We start from the raw sequence: 25,838 nt of genomic DNA, 5'->3' as shown, positions 1-25,838 counted from the left end.
GCAGAAAGCAGCCTAGAGATGCACCTTACAGGCTGCAGACTCCTTGCAGCTTGTCTCGTGCCAAAACCCGCTTTCTTTAGCCCCTCGAGGGGCTGCAGAAGGGGCCGACGCTGGTGCTGGGGCTGCGGCGGACCTGGTCTCCAGAGCGAGTTGCAACTGCCCGAGGTGTGCGCGTGCGCAGCCCAGGCTCGGCAGGAGGGTGTTGCTGTGGGGCTGGGTTCAGGCTCTAGAGGGCGCTGTGGCTGTGGCTGTGCCTGCGCCCGTCTTGCAGATGCAACAGCTGCGGCTTGCATCAGCCGAGAGGGGGCGGAGGCGGAACCCTCGGGCTTCATGCCCCGCCCCCGCCTCTTCCTCCTACTGCGCAGCCCCGGGTCGGCCTGGCCCTCGCTTCCCCTTGCAGCGGGTGGTGTGCACGGCCGCGCTGGGCTTCGCTGCGCAGGCGCGGGGCCTTTGGCGCCAGTGCTTGAACGCTGTGGCGGTGGCGGCGCGGAGGTAGCGGCCGGGCCGGGCCGGGGTCTGGCGAGGGGGGAGCCTTCGGGCCATTGAGAGGAAGAGGCGGGGTCCGCAGGAGTCGGTAGATTGCAACGAGCCCGGGGACTCCCTGCGCTGTAGCAGCGCGGCACTTGGCTTGAGTGCAGCAGCAACCACGGGGGGAGGTGCAGGTGCACCAGTGCCCCGCACCCCCCATACCCTCCCTGAGCTCCTGTGGGAAATGAGTTCAAAATGAAACGGTATGGGTTTGGGCTAATCCTTTAACAGCCACCTGTGTGCCTCTTGCAAGTATTTTTACGCCATCGGATTGATGTTATAATTGGTTTGAAGGTAGCTTTGTTTCCTTGGAATGGTTTGAGATTAACCCATGTACAGAGGGGGAGGTTTCCTGCCTACCGAGGAAACCATGAAGTGGATGAGATGTAAAATATTTTCATCTGAAAAATGCACTTGTTTTAATTGTTGTTTCTAACGGGCTTTAAAAAGATAGCAGTTTTAAAATTGGCATGGCAGGGTCTGTTCAGCTTCCAGCTAGTCCAGTTTAAATTTGTATTTGGCCTGTAGCTTTGCTAATAAAACAGTGTTCTCTGTAGGTTTCCTCCTCGTGTAGGGAACGATAAACATCATTTGTCAAGAATCAGTGTGAATGCGAGTTCATGGGGATGGGTGTAATGCATCATCAAAGTCTTCTGTAGCTTCCAGAAACTGTCTGGATACTGTTCTCTTGTGTTCAGAGTTGAGTTTCCATGTCCTGCTTTGAAACTGTCTTTTATGCTGATTCTAATGTTCAGGTGCCTGCAATGCAAACATAACCATGTCCAGTAAGAACAGATACCAGTCTCTTTGGAGTCTGTCATTGTGATTCCTTCAGCTGGCTAGAAAGGATATTACCTGGCACTAAGTGCTTGCTGCTTTATTTTGCATGATGAAACAAGAAATTGGGAGTAGTGCCCAGCAGTACAACTAATAACTGAGTATCAAAGCATTTTTGTATTATTTTTCAGGTTTATTTAACGCATGTTCCAGTAATGCTATGGATAAGGAAATGGCAGATAAACCTGTTGGAAGATCAACTTTCTTTGAAATATTTAAAACACAGTGCAGTGAATCAGGTACAGTTTTTATCTTATTTTGAATAAAATAAATAACTTTTAAGACTGTTTATATCAAAGAGATTTTCTTGTTGCTGTATTCAGCAGCTATTTGCGGTAAACTATATCCTATTGAAGAGTTCGGTTTTAACTTTATTGTCTCTTGTTTCCATATTCTTTATACACTTTATTTTGCTATACTTATGTTCCTTTTACTTAATTATTCCTTTTATCTTTGTCATTTGTATTTCTATGAAGTTCTATTTTTGTAGTTCATTTTCTCTCATTTTTCAATTTTCAATCAAGTTAATCCATTTAAGATTTTGAATGGATTGATTAATATACTTATATTGTTTATAAGTTATAACCTTTACAGATGTAATTAAAACTAAAGGTCTAGCTGTAATCCATAGCAGCTTTCAGAGTGGCTCAGATCTCATAAATATTCTAATATTTAGACATACTGCTGTCATGGTCAGGTCCCTTATAAAAGTCAAGTCACCATCAGGCTTTTGTGTTTTGCGGCATCAGCATTTCTGTATATCCATGAGCACTCTCAAAAATCCATTGCAACTTTCATTACAGAAGGAGTAAGACTTTGTTACTATATTATAAAGTTTTGTGGCTGCAGGGTGTTGATTTTTCTTTTAACAAGACAAATTAAATGTCCAGTAATTTCAGTTACTATGTGATATGTTGGAGGGGACATTAAACTTACTTGATTTAAGCCCATGTTACATTTTATTTTTATGTTTGAAGAACTATATGCACTGGATCAATCAACATGTTCAGTTAAAACCATGCTACTTTGTGTAATTGGCACTATATTTGATTAGATTTTATTCTGCTACTTTTTTTTTCTCTCTCCCTTCCCCTCCCCTCCCCCCCCAAAAAAAAAAAAAAAAAGAAAAAGAAAGTGGTGTAACATGCTGGATATTTTTCTCTCTAGACTTAGGGCCAATAAGCCTCAACTGGTTTGAAGAACTTAGCTTAGAAGCTTTACCTTATGAATCTAAAATGTCAGACAAAACCGAATACCGAACTGGCTGGCTTGATCAAAGTACTTTTAAAACTCCAAAGGGAAAACTTTCTGTGTATAGCCAGCTGGCATCAACTCCAATGATTTTCAAAGAACAGAGTACAACATTGCGACTTCTTCCTTCTCCTGTACAAGACCTGGGTCAGAAAAGAATAGGTGCAGGTGAGTTAATAGGTTTGTACTGAAGTAAAAATGGGATCAGAGCTTCTTGCAGCTCTCTAAGGGAGAGAGTGTAATAATGAAATATGTCTTGCATTATTAACTGGCAATTTTTATAATTATTATATCAGTGTTAAATGATAAAAAGCCCTTGGTGTACTCAGTCATCTGATGTATTATAAATTACAAACACTACAGTTATAATTCATTATAATGGGACCCAGTTTTGTAATGAGTTCTGTGTGGATCCATACATGCAAACTCATTGCAGGATTTGGATGTGATTCCTAGTTTTTTAATTGCAATTTATATCAGCAGAATACAAGTTTGAAGTTGCTACTTACTAATTTAGGAATAGGCTAAAAAGTTTGTTGGCTTGGGGTAAGTAGAAAAAATCCATGGTAGGTCCCCAGTGCAATGCTTGTGGATACTCACTAATCTTTCTAATGAAGACATGTAAATAGCTGTCTTGTTTGTCACTGCTTTAATCAAATTGTGATAGAAAACTTCCATAGTCATCTACAATATATGTCAGCTTTAAAAAGAAAGAGTTATCCTGTTACGGAGACTTGTTCTCTTTAGACTGCATCTCATTATCTTCACCACAGTAAGGTTGCAGACCCACATGATTCCTCTGAGGTAATTTACTTCAGATTTTACCCTGAAATAAAATTATAGCAATGTTTAGAGTGAATATATGACCAGTTCTTCACTGATATCTGCCCACGGTATGCACTATTAAAGCCTACTACATGATTACTACTGAATAATTTAGCCCTGACGTAACTCCATCACAGGATTGCAAGGTGCAGGCCACAGGCCAGAGCTGGCCTGCAGAGCCCTATCACCCAGCTTGTGGTGCTGTCTGTGCATCTGAGACTAGCCTTATATGTCGTATGCAGTCTCTGCTGGCCCCAGCCCTACATGCTGCATGTGGTACACAGAGCCCATCTGGTACAGGCTGCATGTCCCACAAGGTTGGGAGCTGGTAATCACTGTATGTAGTACCTACACCAGACTGGCCCTGCATGCTGGACCTGAGGCCAGTCTGATTCAGGCTGAGACACAAGCCATGTGTGCCAGATCCAGAGCACAGTTCTGTAATGCCAGGCTGGGGCCAGCAAGTGCTGAATGTGAGGTGTATGCATGCAGCACCCACACTGGACCAGCCATGGACACCGGATCTGGGACTGGTCCAAATCGGGCCCATAGATCAGCCCCATGTGCTAGATCGGGGTGGGCAAAATACGGCCTGCGGGCTGGATCTGGGATGCAAGGCCATTTTATCCGGCTTGCGGGGCCCCTAAAAAATTTAGAAAATTAATATTTCTCTGCCCTTGGTTCCTGTCAAAAATGACAAGAACCAGGGGCAGTAGAACATGGGAAGCCTGGTGGGCTCCCACAACAGCAGGACCTACCCGGCCCTGCCCCCCCCCAGCCAGAAGCTCCAGCAGGGGCTTCTGGCCTGGGACCACATGGCTGCCCCAGCTGAAACCTAAGGTACAGGAGGGGGGAGGACCCCGGGCAGGGAAGGAGCCCGGGCAAAAGTGGGCCACGGAAAAGCTGAGCACGGGGGGGAGCCCGGAGCGGGCATGGGGCCCAGGCTGGCAGTGGGGCTGGGTTACAAAGTGGTGCTGAGTGCGGAGGGGGAAAAGCAGCTCCTCGCCTGCCCGTGGTTGGTGCCCCATGCTGCAGCTACTTGCAGCCCATGTGGGGATGCCTGTGCCTGCTCCAGACAACCCTGCGCAGGCTGCGAGCGGCTGCAGTGCAGGGTGCCAGCCACGGGGTGAGCGAGGAGCTGCTTCCTCCCCCCACTGGCTCAGAACCACCTTGTGACCCAGCCCTACTGCCAGCCTGGTCCCTGCGCTGTCTCAGGGCTGGCCTGTCAGGGCTGTGCGTGGCGACAACAGCTGCAGCCCCCCTGCTTGCTGCGCTGGGCAGCGTTTGCCACTGCTGCCTCCTTGCTGTCTAGTGCATGAGCTCCAGATGGCCAGCAGCAGTCAACACTGCCTGATGTGGCAAGCAGGGAGGCTGCAGCTGCTGCTGTTGACGGGTGAGCCTGGAGCTGGTGTGGAGCCCGGGCTGGCAGCAGGGCTGGGTTGCAAGCTGGTACTGAGCGTGGGGAAAAATGGCCCCTTTCTTGCCCTGTGGCTGGCACCTTGAGCTGTAGCTGCTTGCAGCCTGCGTGGGCTGCTAGCACCTGCAGCAGGGAGCACTGGCCATAGGGTGGGCGAGGGGCCATTTTTCCCCGCGCTCAGCACCAGCTGCTTCCCTGCCAGCGAGCAGGGTGTTGAGGCTGTGCACTGCCCCCTGCCTGTACCACAGGGCTGGGGGGCACTGGGAGTGAGCAGGTACAGGAGCATGGGGCCCACACCGGTGTCCCGGGGCTAGTGCTGGCGGGGCACAGAAGAGGGTGGCAGGAGCATAGGGTCCTGGCTGGCAGGGGCTCTATGGAGCTGGGCCAGCTCCCCCCTCTCCCTGCTGGTGCAGCCCAGCCTGGCTCCACAGACTCCTGCCAGACTGCCCTGCTTTGGGCCTACCAGTGCTGGCCCTGGGACATTGGTCCCAAGACATTGGGACATTGATCCCAAGATGGTGACCAGGGGGCAGGGCACCTGTCAAGGGGCAGGGCTGCCCATGTGGCCCTTGACAGCCTGCCAAAACTGGGTAAGCAGCCCTCTGCCCAAAATAATTGCCCGCTGCCGTGCTAGATACAGCACTCAGGGTTTGGCTGGTCCTGTGTGTCATGTGCCAGGCCAGGGCTGGTGTGTGCTGCATACAGTGTGTGGGAGTAGAGCTGGCACATGTGCTGCAAGCAGCGTATGGGGCATACTGCACATAGTGCCTGCCCTGGGCTGGCCTTGTGTGCTGGATCTGGACTTCGAGGCCAGTTTATAGGCCTGGTCCAGTTTGCAGACTGGCCTTGTGTTCCTAACTTACTCCTAACTAAATATGTTGTGCACTCGCACCCTGCCTGGCATTTTTATCCCCCTTTTGACGTACCTACAAGTTTCAGTATTTACATCTCAGATCAGACTTAAATGAGCTACAGTAAAATATGATTAATTGGGCACTCCAGAGGGATGGGTAATGATGACAGTTAATTGTTCAGGGGTGATTAATCAGGAGCTAGCCATATTTTCAACTTTTCCTGAGATAATTAGTCACTATTACCTTACTATGTTTTTCATGTTATATCAAAATGTACAAAAAAAATTCTTCAGCCTTATACAAAAGAGACAAACAACCCCAAACAATTGCCCTTCCCCCCCCCCCCCCCAAAAAAAAAAAAGGGTACATTGCAATCCAAATACTTTGGAAGGTCAGGTTCCTTGTGCGCTTAAGAACATGATGGCTTGTGAAGTAACCAGGGGTATGCAGAGCTACAGCAAAGAACTTCACAGGACCATTCAAGTACTCGAGCAATTTGAAGCAACTTTTAGTTCCAAAGGCGTCCCTTTTCCACCTGGCTGGAGTTCATAGTCATCCTGTGCAGCTGATCAAAGATGGCAGTGTCCATTGAAATAAAAACTGGGAAGCAGCTGGAGTACTTCATGCAGCAGCAGCTTTTACTTCAAGGGCATAGGTGTTTCTATCAGTTTTGCTGGACAGTGTTGGGGAGCTCCAGCTGTGGAGAAATACACAATGCCTTGAGAAATAGAGATCTTAACATACAACTGGAGTGCCTATTTGCTGCTACTTTTACTTTTGAGTATACCACTTTTCCACTTACCTGGAGCTCAGCAGTGCATTTGAAGTAAAAGCCACAGGAGCTAGTCAGCCATTTCATCTTTAATTCAGCAACTAGCTGCCAATTGAACAAGACACAAACTCTCCTGATACAAATGATCTGGGTACTAATTCACCAGTTTAAAAAAGCACATTAGCAGCAAATTCTGTAGTGATGCTCTTAAGGATGTTGAAAGGTTAAACATTCAACCAATAAGTATATTCATACCAATGAGGAATCAGAACTCGTGGTAGATGTGATTTTTATTAGACCAACTAGATTTTTGCAAAAGAATTTCTTTAATTGCAAGCTTTAATGAAGCAGTGTGTGCTTGGGCAGCATGCGCTGCTGAAGAGAGGAGCTGGGCTACCTGCTGGGCCACCCCCAGACTCTACCTGGCAGGACTGCTGTGGCTGCAGCCCCAGGAGGCCCCCAGCACCATCATCTCCCACCTCAACATACTGGGATTGGTCCCTGGGGATCTGGCACTATTGCCTCCCACCCCAGGGGTTGGGATTGGGTTCCAGAAGCCTAGCATCGCCCCTGCCTGGCCCCACACACTAGGATTAGGACCCAGCACTGGTCCCACCCAGCCCCCCCACACCAATCAGACCCTGAGGCCTGGCACCTCCCCTCCCACCCACCATGTGCTGGGGGTCTAGCACTGCTTCTGCTTAGCCCTGTGCTCTGGGATTGAGTGCCTGATCTAGTGCACGAGGCCCAGGATTCCCCATAGATCTGGAAATTTGGTGGTGGAGGAATAATGCCACTGCTTTTCTGCTGCCAAACTTCTGGACCCATAGGGAGCCCTGCAGGCTGGATGGCACAGGGCCATGTACTGGGGTTTGTGCATTCCTGTTGCAAAGTGTTATTTTTATTGTTTTTGAATATCAGTCTTTACGCTACGTTTGAATAAAGCCTTGTATTATGAACCCCTTATTTTCATGCCTGAACAGTTACTTAATGAGCAATGTGATTGCAGTCAGTAGGATAGCTCCTGTGAGTAACTGCACACCAATCTGGGGTGTCTAAGTCCAGTTCCATTTCCCAAGGTGAAAGTGCTTTTTCATTTACTGTTTCCAGACACTCAACTGTTCAAGGGACACTTACAATACAAAAAGTACTGTTTGGGCTTCATCCATAATACCACAAATGTCGTCGTCTTTATAATTGTTCACTCAACCCAAGAAAGTGGTTGCTTGTACAGACTTGAGATGATGCTGGTAAAATAAATGTAAAGGTGATTTTGGGGTGGAGGGGGGCTCTTGCAAAAATCTCTTCTCTGGTAAGAACAAGCAGTGTGGTGATATTGTATCTTATATTATGAAAAATACATAGGAATAAGTTGAAATAAATGTTAATTAAACAAGGCTGATGAATTTCATAGGAGTTTTTGGTATATATTTAGATTATTTTTAGTACTGTCATTTTGACATAGCATTTGAAAATGCTCTGACTGATTTTTATGGCATTTAGTTTCAAACTTCCTAAAGTGACAGAACTGTTCATGCCTCTTCTGCTATGGAACCACTGTGGGTGTCTATACACATGCTCTAGGGTGGAGGGAGGAGGCGCTATAATTAGAATGGCTCCAAGAGCCACTTGTGCCCACAGTATCACTTGTATTCAGTTTCCTGCACTTCAAACTCATCAAACGAGCTTTAGTTAAAGCGCCTCTGCCTCAGTTTTGAAAAACAGGGACACTACTACAGGTGACAGGGATGCTGCTGGAACATGCTAATTGGCACTCTCCAGCAAACTTGATTGATCCAGTCTTCTCTGTGTGCTAATTCAGATGTGTTGGAGCAGAGCTCTGTCATGTGTATAAGGTGCCCTGTGAGCTGAGGCAGAGCCAGGTGACCCAACCTGGCAGTGGCAGTGTACCACCCCCTGACCCACTCTCTCATTACCCCCAGTCTCTTTTTAAAACGTCTGATGACTATCTTGGAACACAGTTTGAAAACTACTAATTTATGGTGTCATTTTTAGAAATACAAGAAACTGGTAGTTGTGCTTTGTTTTTATTTTGTTTAAAAAATTAGTCTGCAAAAATCAAAATAATTTCAAGCAAATATTCAGGATGTGGCTGATTTATTGTACTATGTATGCAAATATTGCAGGCCAAGAGAGTTTGACTAATAAAGAACATAGAACTAGCCCATGTATTATGAAGACAAAAATGGATCAAGCAAATGAAATACCTGTGTCTCCTTTTGATACTTGCCTCAATACAAGGTACGTTAAGAATGTTAGCTTTTCTAAAAATGAAATAAATAACTTCTTCCCATAAAAGAGATTTTTTTAAGTAAAGGATTTATTTAAATTCAAATTATATTGCATCTGTATTAGGTTACAATAGACCTGGAGATGTATATGAAGTTTTAGAACAGAGAGATTAATCTTGTTATATCCTGTGAAGTGTGTGTGTGTGTGTGTGTGTGTGTAATGTTATAGCATCTAGAAAAGTTTATTGAAGAGGCCATCCTTAATGGACTGGCCGACACCAACATCCTGAGAGATGGCCAGCATGGGTTTGTTGCGGGTAGGTCTTGCTTGACCAATCTCACTTCCTTTTACAACCAGGTGACCTATCACCTGGACAGAGGAGAAGAGATTGATGTCCTATATCTTGACTTCAAGAAAGCCTTCGATCTAGTATCCCATGATCACCTCTTGGTGCAACTGGCCAATTGTGGCCTTGGGTCCACCATGATCCGCTGGCTGGGAAATTGACTCCGTGGTCAGACCCAGAGTGTGGTAATTGACAGAAGTCAATTGTCATGGTGCCCTGTGACCAGTGGGGTCCCCCAAGGCTCTGTCTTTGGATCCATATTGTTCAACATTTTCATTTAATGATGTGGATATCGGAAGCAAACTGCCCAAGTTCCCTGATGACACCAAACTTTGGGGAAAAGCATCTGCACCTGAAGACAGGAGGGTGATTCAGGCTGATCTGGACAGGCTCAGCAAACAGTCAGATGAGAACCTGATGGTGTTTAACACTGAAAAATGCAAGGTTCTCCACCTTGGGAGGAAAAACCTGCAGCATGCTTATAGGCTCGGCAGTGCTACACTGGCTAGCACTATGGAAGAAATAGACTTGGGGGTCATCATTGACTACAAGATGAACATGAGCCTGCAATGCAATGCTGCAGCTAGTAAAGCGAGCAAAACTCTGTCTTGCATCCATAGAAGCTTCTCAAGCAAATCCCAGGACGTCATTCTCCCCTTGTACTCGGCTTTGGTGAGGCCACAGCTGGAGTACTGCGTCCAGTTTTGGGGCCCACAATTCAAAAAGGATGTGGAGAAGCTTGAGAGAGTCCAGAGAAAAGCCACACCCATGATCAGACGTCAGGAAAGCAGACCTTATGACGACAGGCTAAGAACTATGGGGTTCTTTAGCCTGGAAAAGTGCAGGCTGAGGGGCGATTTGATGGCCATCTGTAAGCTTATCAGGGGTGACCACCAGTATCTGGGGGAATGTTTGTTCCCCAGAACGAAGGTCGAACAGTTATAAACTCCTCCAACACAGTTTCAGGCTGAACATAAGGAAGAATTTCTTTATTTTCTGAGCCCCCAAGGTCTGGAATAGCCTGCCATTGGAGGTGGTTCAAGCACTTGCATTGAACACCTTCAAGAATAAATTGGATGCTTATCTTGCTGGGCTCCTATGACCCCAGCTGACTTCCTGCCCCTTGGGTGGGGGCCTGGACTCAATGATCTTCTGAGGTCCCTTTCAGCCCTAATGTCTATGAAAATCTAGCTGAGTGAATTGGAACTTGTCAGCTACATTTTTAATTTACTCTTGTTTTAAACTGGTTGAACTTTTACGCTGTTGATTAAAATATTTTTCTTTTCATTTAATTAAGTTATAGTATAGCTTGCATAAGACATGTTAGTTGACCTTGTATCAAATGATAAGTATTGTAGAAGCTGAAATAATTAACATGAAATAGTACCTGCAATATATTAGTATCATATGCTAAAAATAATTCCTTTCCAAAATAAATTAATGACTAAATGTTCATTGATTCTTTGTAATACTTTGTTTTCTAGAATTTGGGTGTTTTTGTTTTGTTTTTCAAATCAAGCTAAAGTATTTCAGGTTAGGCTTAGTGAAGTATGTTAATTTCAAACGACCACCAGCTTAGATACCAGATTTCAGTACAATTCAATCAGTACAGTCTGTATATAGATTTCATAGATTTTTAGTGTCGGAAGGGACCTACTAGATCATTGAGTCTTGACCCCCTGTCCTGGGCAGGAAAGAGTGCTGGGTTCAGATGACCCCAGCCAGGTGTTTTTTCCAGTCTCCTCTTAAATACCTCCAAAGAAGGGGATAACATCACCTCTCTTGGAAGCGTATTCCATATTTTGGCAACCCTCACTATAAAGAATTTTTTCCTGGTGTCCAATCTAAATTTGGTCTCCTTCAGTTTGGCCATTGTTTCTAGTTACCCTGATGGGTGCCTTAGTAAACATTGTATCCCCTATATTTCCTGCTGTGCCCCCCTGCATGAGTTTGTAGACAACCACAAGATCACCTCTCAGCCTTCTCTTGCAGAGGCTGGAGAGATTCAGATCCCTCAATCTGTCCTTTTAGGGTTTTTCCTGTAGGCCTTTACTATACGGGTGGCCCTCCTCTGAACCCTTTCCAGGTTATCTACATCCCTCTTGAAGTGAACCTCCCTTCTCCCTCTCCAGCCCATTGCTCACAGTCCCCAGTTGGCTGGGAAGGCTGGACAGGGTGCGGGCATTCCAGCAGCCTCCTGGGAGGTGTGTGGAAGCACCCCACAGCTGCTGACCTGAGTGCCAGCAGGCACCGAGCCCCCCCACCAAACAGCACATGTCTGTTCAGTTGGAACGTGCTCTAATAAAATTCAATAGAGTGCTTTATACATAGGCTTTTTGAACGTCTGCACTTAGCCTTAAATTACAAATGTGATTTTACAACGGATGTTATGCTTGATGGTGCATATTATCTATTAGGAATGCTTACCATTTTATATTAATAAACCATGATAATTTTTTGCTTGTTTTTTGTCTGTGTAGGTCATCAGTTTTAAGAAGTAGTTTCAGAACACCACAGAAAAATATTGTTCCTGGTGTGTATATTTGTTCTATGCCTCCTACTAATGAAAATATCCAGTAACTTCTAGAGGTAATAGATGACTCAAAAGTTTTGATTCAATTTTTGTTTTTCAGTGGCATATGGAAGCTTATTTTGCTCACCTAAGCTCTTGGAGGTAAGCGTTTTATTTCCAAGTGCTAGTTTCTTACAGGTGTTTCTGAAATTCTTTGTAAAAAATATTATTTGGTATGTTTTTAGGTCAAGACACCAAAATGTATTTCTGAAAGTCTGGGAGCAGAGGTGGACCCAGATATGTCTTGGTCAAGTTCTTTAGCCACACCACCTACCCTTGGTACAACAGAAATAATAGGTAACACTATCAGTGCATAACGATTTTGGGGTTAAGCATTTGGTTTTAATGGGTCTTATGGTTGGTATCCTTTTATCTGCAAGTGATGGTGGATATTGCAGTCTATGGCATAGATGGTGTACAGTATCTCATGTGACCAAATAGTCCACTCCAAGATTTGCATGATCTGTGGCAGTGGTTGCAAGTGCATGTGTCATGGTTGGATGGTTTGAGGGCTGCTTGCTTCCTACGGACTCTTTTCTCTTCAAGCTGTTGGAGCCAATTTCTGTTGTGGACATTGATGCCCTAGTGGAGATGATGATGCCACTTGTTCTGATCACTTGCCAATGTTTCTTATTGGTCAGGACCAATTCTAAATGCCTTCATATCCTCTCTTGCATGCATTTTTGTAGAGTAGCTTGGGATGTCCTGTCATTCTTCTACCCTCCAATAGGTCCCTGTTTAGCATAGCCTTGGGTGTATGCCCATCTTCCATTCTGCTCAGGTGGCCTAGCCAATACAGTTGTTTCTGTTTGAGTAGGGCTGTCACACTTGGTAAATTTACCCTTTGGAGAACCTCTGCGTTGGTGACTTTATCTTTCCATTTGATGTTGAGTATGCAGTGTAAACGGCGCAGGTGGAAACTGTTTAATCTTTTCTCTTGATGTGCATAAGTTGTCTGTGTTTCCTTTCCATACACGAGTTCTGAGTATGCAAGCCTTGTATACTAGCATTTTGCTTGTAATGGTAAGCTTTGAGTTTTCCAGGTTCTTTTTGTTATGTTGCTGAAGGTGGTGGCAGCCTTTCTGATGCAGACATTTAAGTTCTTCATCCAGTGAGAGGTTGGTAGTCACTATAGCATCTAGGTAACTGAACTTTTTGACTACTACAAGATGTCTCTGGTTGTTGTGGTCACTCTTATCTCCTTAATTTTTATATGGACTGGTGATGCTTGTGTCACGCATGTCTTGTGGTACCTTGCCTTCTTTCCAGCATTTGAGTAGCAGCTAATGAAGATATGATAATAGGCTTTCTTTCCCACACTTGAGAATTTCTGCTAGGATGCTGTCTTTTTTCCAGGAGCCTTGCCACTTGATAATGAATCAATGGCCTTGCTTAGCTCTTCTACAGTGGGCTCTACATCTAACTCTGGCATGACCTGTAGAGTTGGTATTTGGTCCAGTAATTCGCTGGTGATGTTTCTTTCTTGTGAGTATAGCTCTGAGTAGTATTCAGCCCAGCAAGACATCTGCTTGCTTTTATCTGTAACTGCTTCACCACTGCATGACTTGAAAGGTGCAGTCTTGTTGACAGTAGGACCTAGAGCTTTCTTTAAAGCTTTTTTCAGATGGTTGTACGTGACTCTTAGGTTTCCTGTGTCTGAGGCTTGTATCTCATCACAGAGTCCAGTACTAGGGGTGTACTGATAGAGATTTTGGGGGCCAGTGCCAATAGCCGATTTTTAAGGAGGCATATCGGCCGGTACCAGTCCGATTTCCGATACAACTGTATATACCTGGTAAGTCTGTTGTGGTGGAAAGGGAGGGAAGAGGAACGGGGCGAGGGTGGGGAACAGATCAGCGCTCCCTGTGGTGAGGGAGTGGGGCTGGGTTAGGCGCTGGCCTGCCAGGGTGGGGCACAGCATAGAGCCTCGGCTTATCCAGGGGAGGGGGGGGCATATATGCCACCGGGTCTATGCAGGGGGGTGGTGCTCGGAGGGGGGCTATGGTGAAATTTGGGGTGGCTGCAGCCCCAACCATAACCCTTCCCCCCTCCCAGTGCCGCTGCTGCCACCCACCCTAAGTACAGCCTAGCCCCAGTCCCCCCTCCCCTCCTGGGAAGAGCCCAGTGCAGCCCCAGCCTGCAGCAGTAGCCCTCCCTGCTCCACCCTGCAGAGATCCAGGGACTCGCGCTGCTTTCCCTCCCGTGCCCTCCTAGGGTATGCACAGCAGTGGAAGCTGCTCCCCCTCCACGTGTCTCCCAGATGGATCCATCCTGCACCGAACTCCACCCTGTTTGAGCAGCAGCTGGCCCAGCCCCACTCCTGCACTGCGGGGACCTTGATATGCCCCCGCCCCATGCCCCTTCCCTCCCCCATCCCCTTCTACCACAACAGGCTTACCAGCTGCATGTAGCTCTCCAAGCTTCCAGACTGTGCTCCTGGCCACCTATATGCTGTGCTGCAGCTGTACGCACACACGGGCATTTATCTGCCAAATTATTGGCCACATCAGGCTGATTTCCAATATAGTCAATTTTCTTTATTTTGGTACCAGTCTGATATTGGACTGATGTATCAGTGCACCTCTATCCAGTACTGATTTGCACACTGTCTGGTTGCTCTCTGTACCTCATTTTTTGCCTGTCGGTGTTTTGCTTTGATGCTTTCCAGCTTCACGTTGTGTTTCCATGGTCCCAGGTATGATGGAAACCCTTTATTCAAATAAACTGGATTCTTACTATTAATCTGATGATTTAATCATTGGTTATGCGGTGCCTATAACCGAGCTGCAGCAGGTTGATTTTGAACAAAATCACTGAAAGAAACCAAACTGTGTTCTGGTCTTAAAAAAACTAAGACTAGTTCATTTTGTGTTGGGGTTCAAAACACATAAAATGGTGTCCTCCGTGACAGAATTAAAATAGTAACATTTATAGAAGCAAAGATTAGAATAATGATTGCCTATATCCACATCACCTCTTACCTCTGGCAAATCAAGGTAAAACAAGACCAAACAGAATAAGTCCTTGAATGAATGGTGTGTGAAAACATAAAGATACACCAGTAAATGCTGTTGTGATGCAGTAGTTTACATTTGTCCTGTAAATTTAGTGTTGAACAAATGCCCAACAGTGGTTGGTCTATAGAAGAGGCCTGGTAGCTTTAATACAAAATTGAACAACTTCAGCATTCTTCGTGTATATTACAAGCATACCTAATTTATATAACCAGTTTGTAAGAGGTTTTAGGGTACACTTACAAGAAACCCACTGCGTTAGTTGGAAAATTATCATTAAAACATGTTTTATAAGTGCAGAAGTTCTTGGTTGGTGTTGCTTCATATAACTGAAGTAACATTTCTGCAATTGTATAGAAATATTTAGCAGCCAAGATATTTTTTCTAATACTGATTTTATTTTAATTGCTAAAATTCAATTTAGAGCTATTGACAAGGCAACTATCCAGTCTAGTACTTCAAGAAAGGATTTAAATGTTTAAGTTCTAATTTGTCTTATGGCATTCAGAGAGTATTTTCATAAATTTCTGCTATTAGGCAATTTGGTGAATCTTTCAGTATGCGGATAATCTCTCCTCACTGTAAATACAACAAAAGATCTTGCCCCATAATGTTTTTAAACTAGTTTCTAGCATATTTAAACTGTTTATTAAGTATTAAGCATTAATTTATGTTTCCAAATGTACTTGTTAAATTTCAGCTAAAGAAAATGATTCACTATCTGGATCAAAAGAACATGATGACAGAATTGCCAAGGTAAGGCATGAATCTGATTATAGTTATGTTACTTAGCTGTTTGTGTTTCTCCAGCCAAAAAGTAAAATATTTGATTTCCCCTTGTCTTCACATCTGGGTCTCCAAATGTGTTTTTAAGAGGTGAAGTTTTACAATTTAATTATTTGCAAAATTTAGCATGGTAAAGCAGGATATACCTTAATTTGATATTTTTACCTTTTTCTATTCTTTGAATAGATACAAATTTTGATTATGAGACTACATATAAATGATATGCAAATTATTAAAGCACCTAATATTTAAATGCTAAAGTGTAAGTGCATCTTATTTGGCACTTAATAGTCTAACACTTGGGCTTGCAGGTCTTGCACAACTTCTACAATTGCACAAGTCCTGAAAAGAATGGTATAAATATGGAATCCACACCAGAGATAGTAAAATTAAATGCAGAAAGTGATGTCAAAGACTGTGGTAAGCACTGCTACTTTCCTTTTACTAATTTAGAAGTGTTACAGGGGTCTCCAACTACAACATCTCTGGCTCTGAGAAGGTTAGCACTTGGCTCTGACCTTGGAGGGTAAAATCTGCCCCCTTTGGTCCCTGAGGCTGGCAGTGGAAGAAGCATAGCAGCCATCTTGCAGCATCTCCATGTTTCTCCTCCATTTCAGCACATGAAAATCAGCTTCCCTGCTTAAGATATGCCACCCTAGTTTTGAAAGGTTGATTATTTATTTATTTTTTTTTTAGGGTGATATGGAAGTAAATATGGTATTTTGACCAGTTCATTAAACAGACTGGATCAGGTGCTCTAAATATTACCCTATTGTCCCAATTATAAGATGACTGACTGTAAGATGAGAAAGGAGGATGGAAATATTCCATCACAGAAGCAACATTTTGAATTTTAATGCTTGATAAATATGAGTTGTCAGTATTTAGGTGATATTAAAAAAAACCCAAAACATTGTATAATACATGAATACACATCTAAATAGTGCAATGTGATGATAATGATATACAGTATAACCTCATGAATCGGGCATGCTCGGGACCATAGGTGATGCTTGGGGGGGGTACATGCCCCCCCCTTCCCTGATTGGCCCTCACCAGTCAGGGAGTGGGGGGCAACAATTGGTGCCCCTCCCAAGATTGTGGGGGTGCCAAGAGAAACACTAGCGGCATGTCTGGGTTTGCCAGCGGTGGCAATCAGCCACTGGGGGGGAACCCTCCCCCAGTCAGTGATTTCTTCTCCCCCCGGATATCAGGAGGCACTAGTCGCCCGTGCACCAAGTACCTGCCAGAAATTTGAAAACTCTGGATTTTTGAAACTGGAGCGGTGGCCGGTCCTGGAGTCAGGGCGTGCAGCAGCCAGTCCTGGAGCAGTGGCTGCATGTGGGGAAGAACATGGCGGCGGCAGCAGCCACCGTGAGCAAACTTCCCCCTCCACTGCTCTGGGACTGGCCACCACTACTCCCCAATTTAGTGTAGTTTTAAAAAGTGCTGGATTTTTGAGAATTCTGGATATTTGATATCTGGATTTATGAGGCTATACTGTATTTCTTTTTTAAAATTATGCTCTGTGAACTACAAACAGTAGACCCAAAGAGGGAGAAAAAGTAAAATTTTGACTATTCTTAGGATCTTCGTTGTCCCTTATATGTTATAACTTCAATAGAGAAAAAATAGAGATTTAATTTGTAGTTTCCTTCTCAGTTTTCTTTTCCAGGGATATTGGCACTTTCCGCTCTGCTGATTGAAGAAGCCTGGGTTTTCATTTCCAAAACTTGCTGATCACTGCAGCAGGCAAAATATAGCTGAACATGTCCATATTCACCTCTCCCCTTCATAGCGACATAGTTGAACCACTGAAGAACAGTGCTGATGAGGACAGCCTTCTTTGGGGCATCCCAAAGTGGTTCTGGGGAAACAGCATAAGGACAAATGTATACTTGGAGTCGTTTCAGAGGGGAGGGGTAGCGCTACTTCAGTCCATAAGTGCACCAGTCTAGCAAAATTGCTCCTACTTTTTTGATCCTGAGTGAAGCAGAGTTAAGTTGGGGTATTTTGGTTCACTTGTATCAACAGAGGATCATGCACAAGTAATAGTTACAGTGTAAGACCTGCTGTGCTGTCTTTGAGCAGCAGTGCTCCCCCTCCCTTTTTTGCTGCTGCTACAGTTTACCTATGTCCATGCCTACAATTTGTGGATTGTGCAACAGTAACATGTCTTTAACTACTGCCTTCTATAATCTGTTCATTTTTTAACTATTTACAGAGTTAGAGAAGATGTTAGATGGCTCATTTGGTGAAACAAGTGGCTTCCAGGATCCATCTCATATTCCAGATAAGGCAGCTGTAAACTCATTGGCATTTAATGCACTGAAAGATGGAGAGAAATGTGAAGCAACAGAAGATATGCCAAATGGAGAAGAGGATGTTCTTTGTGTATGTCTTAGTAGTAGCAAACCTGGAAATCTACAGAAAGTGAAAACAGACCTTCATTCTAAGAAAAAGCATCTTGATAAAATGAAAGCTGCTGAACTTCAAGAAATCGATGGAGTGACAGGGAACTTTAGAGATGTTCGCTTAATGAAGTGTGAAAGAGAATTGGATTTCCCTAGATGTAAGCTGTTTGCAGCTGACACATCAAATAATAGAATGCAGATGCCTTCTGAGAATCAGAAATTTACAAATTTACATGTGCCATCTTCCTTAACCTCTGAATGGTCTCAGCTGGATTTATCGGGTCTTGATTCAGTTGAGTTGGAAAGGAAGTCCTCATCTGATATTTGCTCACAAGTTAATTTATGTAACAAGAAAAATTCACAAGACAAATTAGCACATTCTTTGGACACAAGTACTAACTTTAGTACTTTAGAAACCCCTTTACTAAATGCAATGGAAGGACAAAAATGGTTGAATATCAATTTTTCAGAAAACATGGATGATGAAATAAAAATGTATGAAAACAATTCAATTTCTGAAACCTCTCCAAGGTGCTCTGCTTCTGCAAGTGTTCAGGATCTCAATTTAGTGAAAGGATGTGCAACTGAAACAGTTTCCAAAGTGAGCTGCTTTGACTGTAGAACCTTCATGGAAACTGCAAATTTTGCAGAATACTCTGTAATTCATGACAACTGCTTTCCCAAACATTTAAAAGAAATTTCTCAATTTTCAATAACTGATGCTGCCTCTCACCCTCTTCTGTATAATGTTTCAACTTCAAATATTCACGATAGCCTAACATGGTCAACAAGCAACGATGACAGCTCTAAAAGATCAGGCCTGAAAAGCATAAATGTGTTACCTAGCCTGAAAAAGAGATCAAAAAAATTTCTTTATACTTTGAATGAGACAGTATTATACAAAGAAGGAAAAATCCAGAAAGACTTGAGCACCGAATCTCTTATTCATTCTGCATTATCCCATTCAGAATTTGTATCGCATACCTTTAAAGGTTCAGATGCAGTCAGCAAGGATGATCAAGGTATATCTTTTTAGTACAGTGGTCCTCAACCTTTTTTGTACTAGATCCCATTTGTAAACATTGATGGCCAGTTCTGACCCAGTGTGAGGTGGGGGGGGGGGGAGGGGGCAAGCAGTCCCTTGCAGGCTGGAACCTTGCCAGTCTGGAAGGGAAAAGCTATGGTTTCCCACATTTGTCTCCATTTTTCAAGCTTGTTAATCCATTTTTAAAATTTGTTTGTGACCTGTTCGTATATTCTTGTGATCTACTTTTGCGTCACAACCCACAGGTTGAGAAATCCTGTTTTAGTGACGCTTTTTTTTATAGAACCTACTTTTTGTTTCACATGCACTTCAGAGGAATCATTATAGTTTGGAAGGAAAACTGTAGCTCACAGGACTGGTAATAACATCTGGAGTTAGCCCACTGAAGGTAATAATGACAGAAATGTTAAGCAGTCTGGTTAGCCTATTTGAAATGTATTGGACTAATTTCTAGTCATTATTGTCACCTTGGTGTTAAAGAGGATTGAATGGACATGCAGATTATTCAGCACCTTCAAATTTTGGAGGATGTTTTTTCAAAGTCAAGAGTGACTAAAAAGTATTATTCTAGAGGGAACCTTTAATTTCCATTGCCTCTTTCAGGAGCATTAAACCTTTTTAAAAATTTGCTAAAGTACACATCTACTCTGGTACTGTACTTTATAATTTATTTTCAAAAGTTGTGCATTTTACAAGAATTATTACATCAAACTAAAAAATCAAGGATCCTTTCTTGCGTGAAATATATACTACTGAACATGAATGCTCAACAATCAAAAGATGGACACCACCTCCTCTAATTCAATTTAATAAAAACAATTGATTTGTTATTCAGATCATATCAGATTCGCTGGTCAGTTATCAGACCATAATTGAGTCATGTAAAGCCACAGTCCTATGAACATTTACACACTTTAAATCAATAAGCCATTCATGGTAGTAAAGATAAGTAGGTACTTAAGTACTAACAGCTTTAGAGCCATAATTTTGTGAAAGGACTTATTTGTTTAGCTGCCACTTTTTTGAAAAAGTGAGAATTGCTGTGTTACTTCTGTTGATTGACGTGTCGGATTAATTTACAATATTTCCTATTTTTTTTATAGACCTTCCAGTTCTCTCTACTGAGGGAAAATGTTTACTGTCAGAGACTGAGGAAAAGTCTGTGTCAAGCAAGTACGCCACCAAAACAGATATTGCAAATAACTCCTCTGCTAGTTCTTTCAATAATGAACTGGTGCATCACGAGTTGAAGGATGTAGTAAAAAATAATAGAGAGGAGCATCAACCTGTTACATCAGACATGGCCAGTACTTGGAGAGACTATTTAGTGGATGCTTCAAATACTAATGCTGGTCCAAGTATAAAGCATAAAGTTTTAGTCACAGCCTGCTTCTTCACAACGAAGTATTCCAAAATGGACTTTGGTAGGACTATACAGTCCCCTAAAAAAGATGTGTTAGCTGGAAATACCAATACTAATCTGAATGCTACTGTTGCACCTCAACAGGGACCACAGTGTAGACAGACTTCTAGTGATAATGATCACTTGATTGAATTTGAGTTAGAACCAGTTTCTATGACAAACTGTAACTGCAGCAATAGCTTGAGTGAAATTAACCTTGACAAAAATAACAGCAATAGTATACGTTGCAATAGAAATACATCAGCAAAAGAAAATTATGCTACTAACAAGTTGCCAATACATGAATGTAAAGGAATAATTAATTCACCATTGAAAATACAGTCATATAAGAATTCTAGCACTCTGCTAAAGGGAGGGAACAAAATGGATGGAGGTTCATTTTTAAAAGTTACAGCTGATAATCGAGAAACTGAGTCTGCTGAAAATGATGAAAATAAGTTTCAGACAGCTGATAACAAAAACATAGTAGGTGTAGAAAGTGGCAATAAAGTGTTGGATCGCACAGATCTTAGTTCTTTACCAGTGGTAATTTCTGAGAAATCTACGTTGCCACTGCTGCAAGATGTACCAGCTTTTTGTGCACAAGAGTCTGTTTCAACTAAGGCTCAAAAAGCAAGACTTGTGCTTCTATCAAAGAAAGGACCAGAGCCTAATACAGAAATTAAACATCATATAATGAAGGCAGTTGAATATCCTTTAAAATGTACTGCATCAGATAACAATATAAATTCAGTAACATCTTTATGTTTCAACAAGAGAGCCAAAGAAAATTCTGAAAACAAAGAGAAATGGCTAGGACATGCAAGCTTTAGTGCACACAGTTTAAAACAGAGGTTTGATGGCTTCCAAACTGCTTCCAATAAGCAGATCAGACTCTCTGAAAATAGCATAACAAGAAGCAAAATGCTTTTCAAAGATATGGAGGATGAGTGTCTTAAGGATTTGTCCACAGATGGAATAAAAAGCATTTCAAATAAAGTTACAAGTGAAAATAAGATTTCTTCAGTTTTGGAAAATAAATTGGACACTGATTCTTCCCCTAGTTTTGATTCACAAGCAGGTTTGGTTGAATTTAATAATCCACATTGTATTTTATTTAAAAGCATGCATTCGTCTTTTCAAAACTTGCCTAAAAATCAGCAACAGTTACGTGAACAAAACCAAACTTTGACAGCAAGCCAAGAAGCTGAAATCACTGAACTTTCTAACATACTAGAAGAAACAGGTAGCCAGTTTGAATTTACACAGTTTCGAAACAGTGTAACACAGAATAATGCATCTGAATTATATGTAAGTGTAGGTACCAGTGAAATGATTAACTCAAAGAATATTTCTGGCCTGTGTAAAAATTCAGATTCTGTTGATGATTTTGAAACTGAAGTTAAAATAAGTGACAATTTTTTGAGTAAGTGTGCAGACACAGAGTCTAAAATGGTGGGCAATAAAAAAGAAGACAATTTTAATCTCCAGAACTATAACTGTGAAGAGGTTGCTTCTAATTTACGTGCAAATGAAAATAGGATGCATTGTATACCAATTTTCTCCATTCCTATGCAAGAAAAATGTTCTAATTTGGAAGGCTTTTGTTCAGCTGGAGGCAAAAAAATACATATTTCTAACAAGGCTTTGACAAGAGCTACAAAGTTGTTCAGTGACCTGGATGATGGTAGTGAAATGCTGAAATTCACTGAAATAAATACAAAAAGTAGATGTTCAAATAAATGCATGTCTTCTAATTGGAATGTTTCTAGATGCCCAACAGAAAAGGGCAACTGCTGTGCAACAAATTTAAAAGATATACAGGTGGCTTCTGAGCATACATCTCAAAATAATCAAATACACATGGAAAATAAACCAAAAAATGATGGTGAAAATATTCATATTATTGGGAGTACTGAAGTTAATAACCTAAAAGATAACGCACAATATTCTGCTCTTGAAATGGGAAATAGTCTACCATCTAGTGAAAGCCATGCTCAGAGTCTGAAAATCTTACAACAGCTACCAAACCAGGGTGACACTCAAGTTAAGTCTAATTCTCAAGAAGTTCTGTCAGATCTAACATGTTTCGGAGAAGCAGCTAAAACTGAAGAGATGTTTACTTTAAATATTCTGGATGAAATTGAACAACTGGATCATAATACAAAAGAACAAAAAATAAGTTCGGGTCATAAATGTTTATCACAAAATTTTCAAACTGTAACTAATATATCAGTTTCTGAGGCACTGTTGGATGAAGCCCCACATTTGCTTCCTGAAACATATGCAGAAAAAGAATTGAATAAAGTTGTTTCAATCCTCAATAGGCAAATGACAAATAGTATTAGCAAAGAAGGCGCAGATACAATTTCTGTCCAAAAAAGTATTAACATGAACCAAGATGAAACCAAAATGTGCTTTGACCATTATCAAATTAACATCCAACAAGACAAAGACTTTAAAATCAAAGATACAATGCAGACCAATGTTATTGGTTTCCATACTGCAAGTGGCAAGAAAATTACAACTGCTGATGAATCTTTGGCTAAAGCAAAACTGTTTTTTGCAGATGAAAATATATTCTTTGAGAACGAAGACAATGGCAATTTTGAGGACCCTGAGATTCAGTCTTTAAATGAAAAGAAAGGTAACAAAACATTTGTAGGAGATTGTGAATTGTTTATGGAAAACACTGCTAACTGTATTGAAGAAAAGCTTGATCTTACAGATAACCCTGTTTCTAAAAAACCTGGAAAAGATGCATTTAAACTGATAGTACAAGGTAGTTCAATTGAAAAAACAGTTAGGGAAAATCTTTCATTAGAGAGCAGTGTGTTGGCTAACTTGGCCAATGAACCTGAAAAATATGCAGAAGCTTTTTATTCAAAAAGACCTATTGCTGTGGACTTTGGAAATTTAGATTCAGAATTTTATACTGAAAGTAGAAAAAATGTTGTAAGTAAAGTTTCTGTATTTGAGACAGAGTCTTTTGGAGAGAGAAAACTGGAACACTCTTCAAGAAAAAGTGATGCCTCAAAACATACATTGCTTGTTTCTAGTACTGACCAGACTACAGATATGCATGTAACACAAGTTTCCCACACTTCCGTAGAAAATCCTGTACATGAAAATGCACAAAGTATTTTAACAGTTAAGGATGATAAAAATAAATGCCATGATTGCTTTTATGTAAGTTTGGGCAACTTGTCAGATAGTAGCTCTTTTGTTAAATGCCATACGAAGCAGTCTGAATGTCAAAATTCAAATGACACGTGCCATATTATAAACTGTGTCTCAGAAAATATACCTAATACTTGTCAAGAACAGCCACTGACAAGTCTTTCTTCAGACAAAAACAGTTTTATTAGTTTCAAAGATACATTTCATAATAAAAGTTGTATAAATCCAAAAAATGATTTGAAACTTCTGGGTGCTGAAAATACTCTGAAAATTTCAGCAACAAAAGTAGAAAGTTCTTTTTCAAAGCCACTGAAGGATGGACCATTTGTTTTCAGTACAGCAAAAGGTAAAACAGTCACTGTTTCTGAAGATGCCCTGAAGAGAGTCAGACAGCTGTTTCCAGAAAATCCTGATAACCCTATAAAACAGAATATTAAGACTAAATTGGAAATTAATCAAGTTGATGTTACAACAGATCGCTTGAAGACCTTTGAAAACACCAACTGCCCCATTTTTAATAATTCAGTAAATGTAGAGAAGACTGAGATGGATAATGTATCTACAGTCCATTTCCCTAATGCAAATAAGAACAGTCATAAAGATAAACAAACACTATACCAGAAGAGAAATACATCTCCAGATCTTGGATCTGAGACAAGTCTTCAGTCACTGTCCTTTCAAATGAAAAATAAACTTTCTGGTATATATAAATCTCCTAAAAAGCTAAATCATCCTGGAGATTTTCCTGCAGGTAATCTAGGTTTTTTTAGCACAGCAAGTGGTAAACATGTACAATTATCAGAAGATTCATTAAAGAAAGCTAGACAGCTTTTTTTTGAAATGGAAAATAATTCATTAGATGGGCAACAAAGCATTTTGGATATGAAATATGGCTATAAAGTATCTTCAGTCAGGGGAAAAATAGGGAAGGGTGGAACTGCAAGTGCTTCAGTACTTGTGAACATGGAGTTAGTAAAATCACAAGAAAAAAACCTTCCAAATCCGGAACTCATTCTGAGTCCTCCATTTGGATTCAGCACAGCAAGTGGAAAGAAAGTGCTAGTCTCTGAAAATGCTCTTCATAAAGTTACAGGAATCCTAAGAGATTTTGATAATATTGCCAGCACCAAATGTTGCTATGCAGATCACGTTAATTCAATGCAAGATTGTGGTTCAGCTATTAAAACTTCAGTTAATTATGTTGGTATGGCTAAAGCAGGAGTAGAAATCAAGAATTCAAGAATTCAGGAAACTTGCAATAAAGAAACTGACTTACCAGGAATCTCTCATGAAACAAAGCCTTTAGAAAACATTTGCAGTAAATCTTTGGGCTTAACCCACAGTGAAGAGGACAAGCACTTAACACTATTAAAAAATGCCTTTATGCTAAAGGATTCCTGCTCTTCAAAAAATGAGCATCAACGGATGGGAAAAAATAGTAAAGTAGTTTTGTGCAGTACACCTACTAAACCAAAGCAGGGTGTTTATCTTACATGCTCCCAGATTCCAGAAAATTATTTGGAAACAGAAGTAGTGGAAAGTGCCAAGGCTTTAATGGAAGATTGTGACCTCACTGATTATGAACTACAAAATAGTACCAAAAAGTCCCTTTTGGCATGTAGAAAGATGGATAAAAACTTTCCATTAAACATGAGAATGGGGAAGAGACGCATGGCAGAGCAAATCTCAGTTGGTAAGTCTGTGGCGTATTAAACTCTATTGAAGTTTATTTAACTTCACATTATGGAATTGCTTAGAGCAGGTGTGCTCAACCCCTGGCTTGTAGGCCAGATCTGGCTTGCAGTGCTGTTATCTGGCCCACAGAGCTGCTTAGTGGTTCTGGGAATTTGGCAGTGGAGTGGTGGCCTGCTTCCCTGCTAACAGTTTCCTGGACCTGTGGGAAGCCTAGGCCCTGCATGTTGGATGGGCTGCACAATCCAGAGTGCAGGCAAGAACGGGGGCAGCATCAGGCCCCATGGCCCAGTCCTGGCAGGAGAGGGCTCAGCCAGGTGCAAGGGGCCCAGTCCTGGCATTAGGGGCTCAATTCAGTCTGCAGACTGGACTCTTGTCACTCACCTGGCCTGCAGGGCCAAAAGCTTAAGCAGCACTGATTTAGAGTGGTGGTACAAAACCAGTCCTGTTCCACGAGCCAGGTGGGTTGTATGAGGCTACTTTGTGGGCCAGAACATAGGGTTGACCAGCAGGATCAACATGGCCTACAAATCATAGGTTGAGTGAGTACCTCTGGCTTAGAACATTTTACTTTTCTTTGGTTTAAACTGATTTCAGGTAATCTGGAGGTTGAGTCCTGTCATCTGAAAATTGTTTTGTGGTGTCAGTAA

At 42.1% G+C, this 25,838-nt stretch overlaps 1 protein-coding gene across 5 annotated transcripts in view; it reads left to right on the top strand.

The window, feature by feature from the left end:
• The first annotated feature begins 369 nt into the window (after positions 1–369).
• BRCA2 (BRCA2 DNA repair associated) overlaps positions 370–25,838 on the top strand; it is a 58,211-nt gene continuing 32,742 nt past the window's right edge. For 3 of the 5 annotated variants that reach the window (XM_090027823.1, XM_090027798.1, XM_090027831.1), the window contains exons 1-11: positions 370–492; positions 1,497–1,604; positions 2,533–2,784; positions 8,632–8,746; positions 11,564–11,616; positions 11,717–11,757; positions 11,841–11,952; positions 15,370–15,425; positions 15,767–15,875; positions 17,680–18,891; positions 20,018–25,189. In XM_090027823.1, coding sequence (XP_089883949.1) covers positions 1,526–1,604; positions 2,533–2,784; positions 8,632–8,746; positions 11,564–11,616; positions 11,717–11,757; positions 11,841–11,952; positions 15,370–15,425; positions 15,767–15,875; positions 17,680–18,891; positions 20,018–25,189 — 7,201 coding nt within the window. In that variant the 5' untranslated portion in view covers positions 370–492; positions 1,497–1,525. Of the gene's footprint in view, positions 732–787; positions 823–1,496; positions 1,605–2,532; positions 2,785–8,631; positions 8,747–11,563; positions 11,617–11,716; positions 11,758–11,840; positions 11,953–15,369; positions 15,426–15,766; positions 15,876–17,679; positions 18,892–20,017; positions 25,190–25,838 lie in introns of those variants that run through there. The other 2 variants (XM_090027808.1, XM_090027814.1) reach the window with 2 other exon arrangements.

The sequence above is a fragment of the Crocodylus siamensis genome, chromosome 1, assembly GCF_052110815.1.
Source record: "Crocodylus siamensis isolate JL-2025a chromosome 1, ASM5211081v1, whole genome shotgun sequence".
Classification (NCBI taxonomy): Eukaryota; Metazoa; Chordata; order Crocodylia; family Crocodylidae; genus Crocodylus; species Crocodylus siamensis.
Note: the sequence above shows the minus strand (reverse complement) of the source record. Positions and strands in the feature narration are given on the sequence as shown.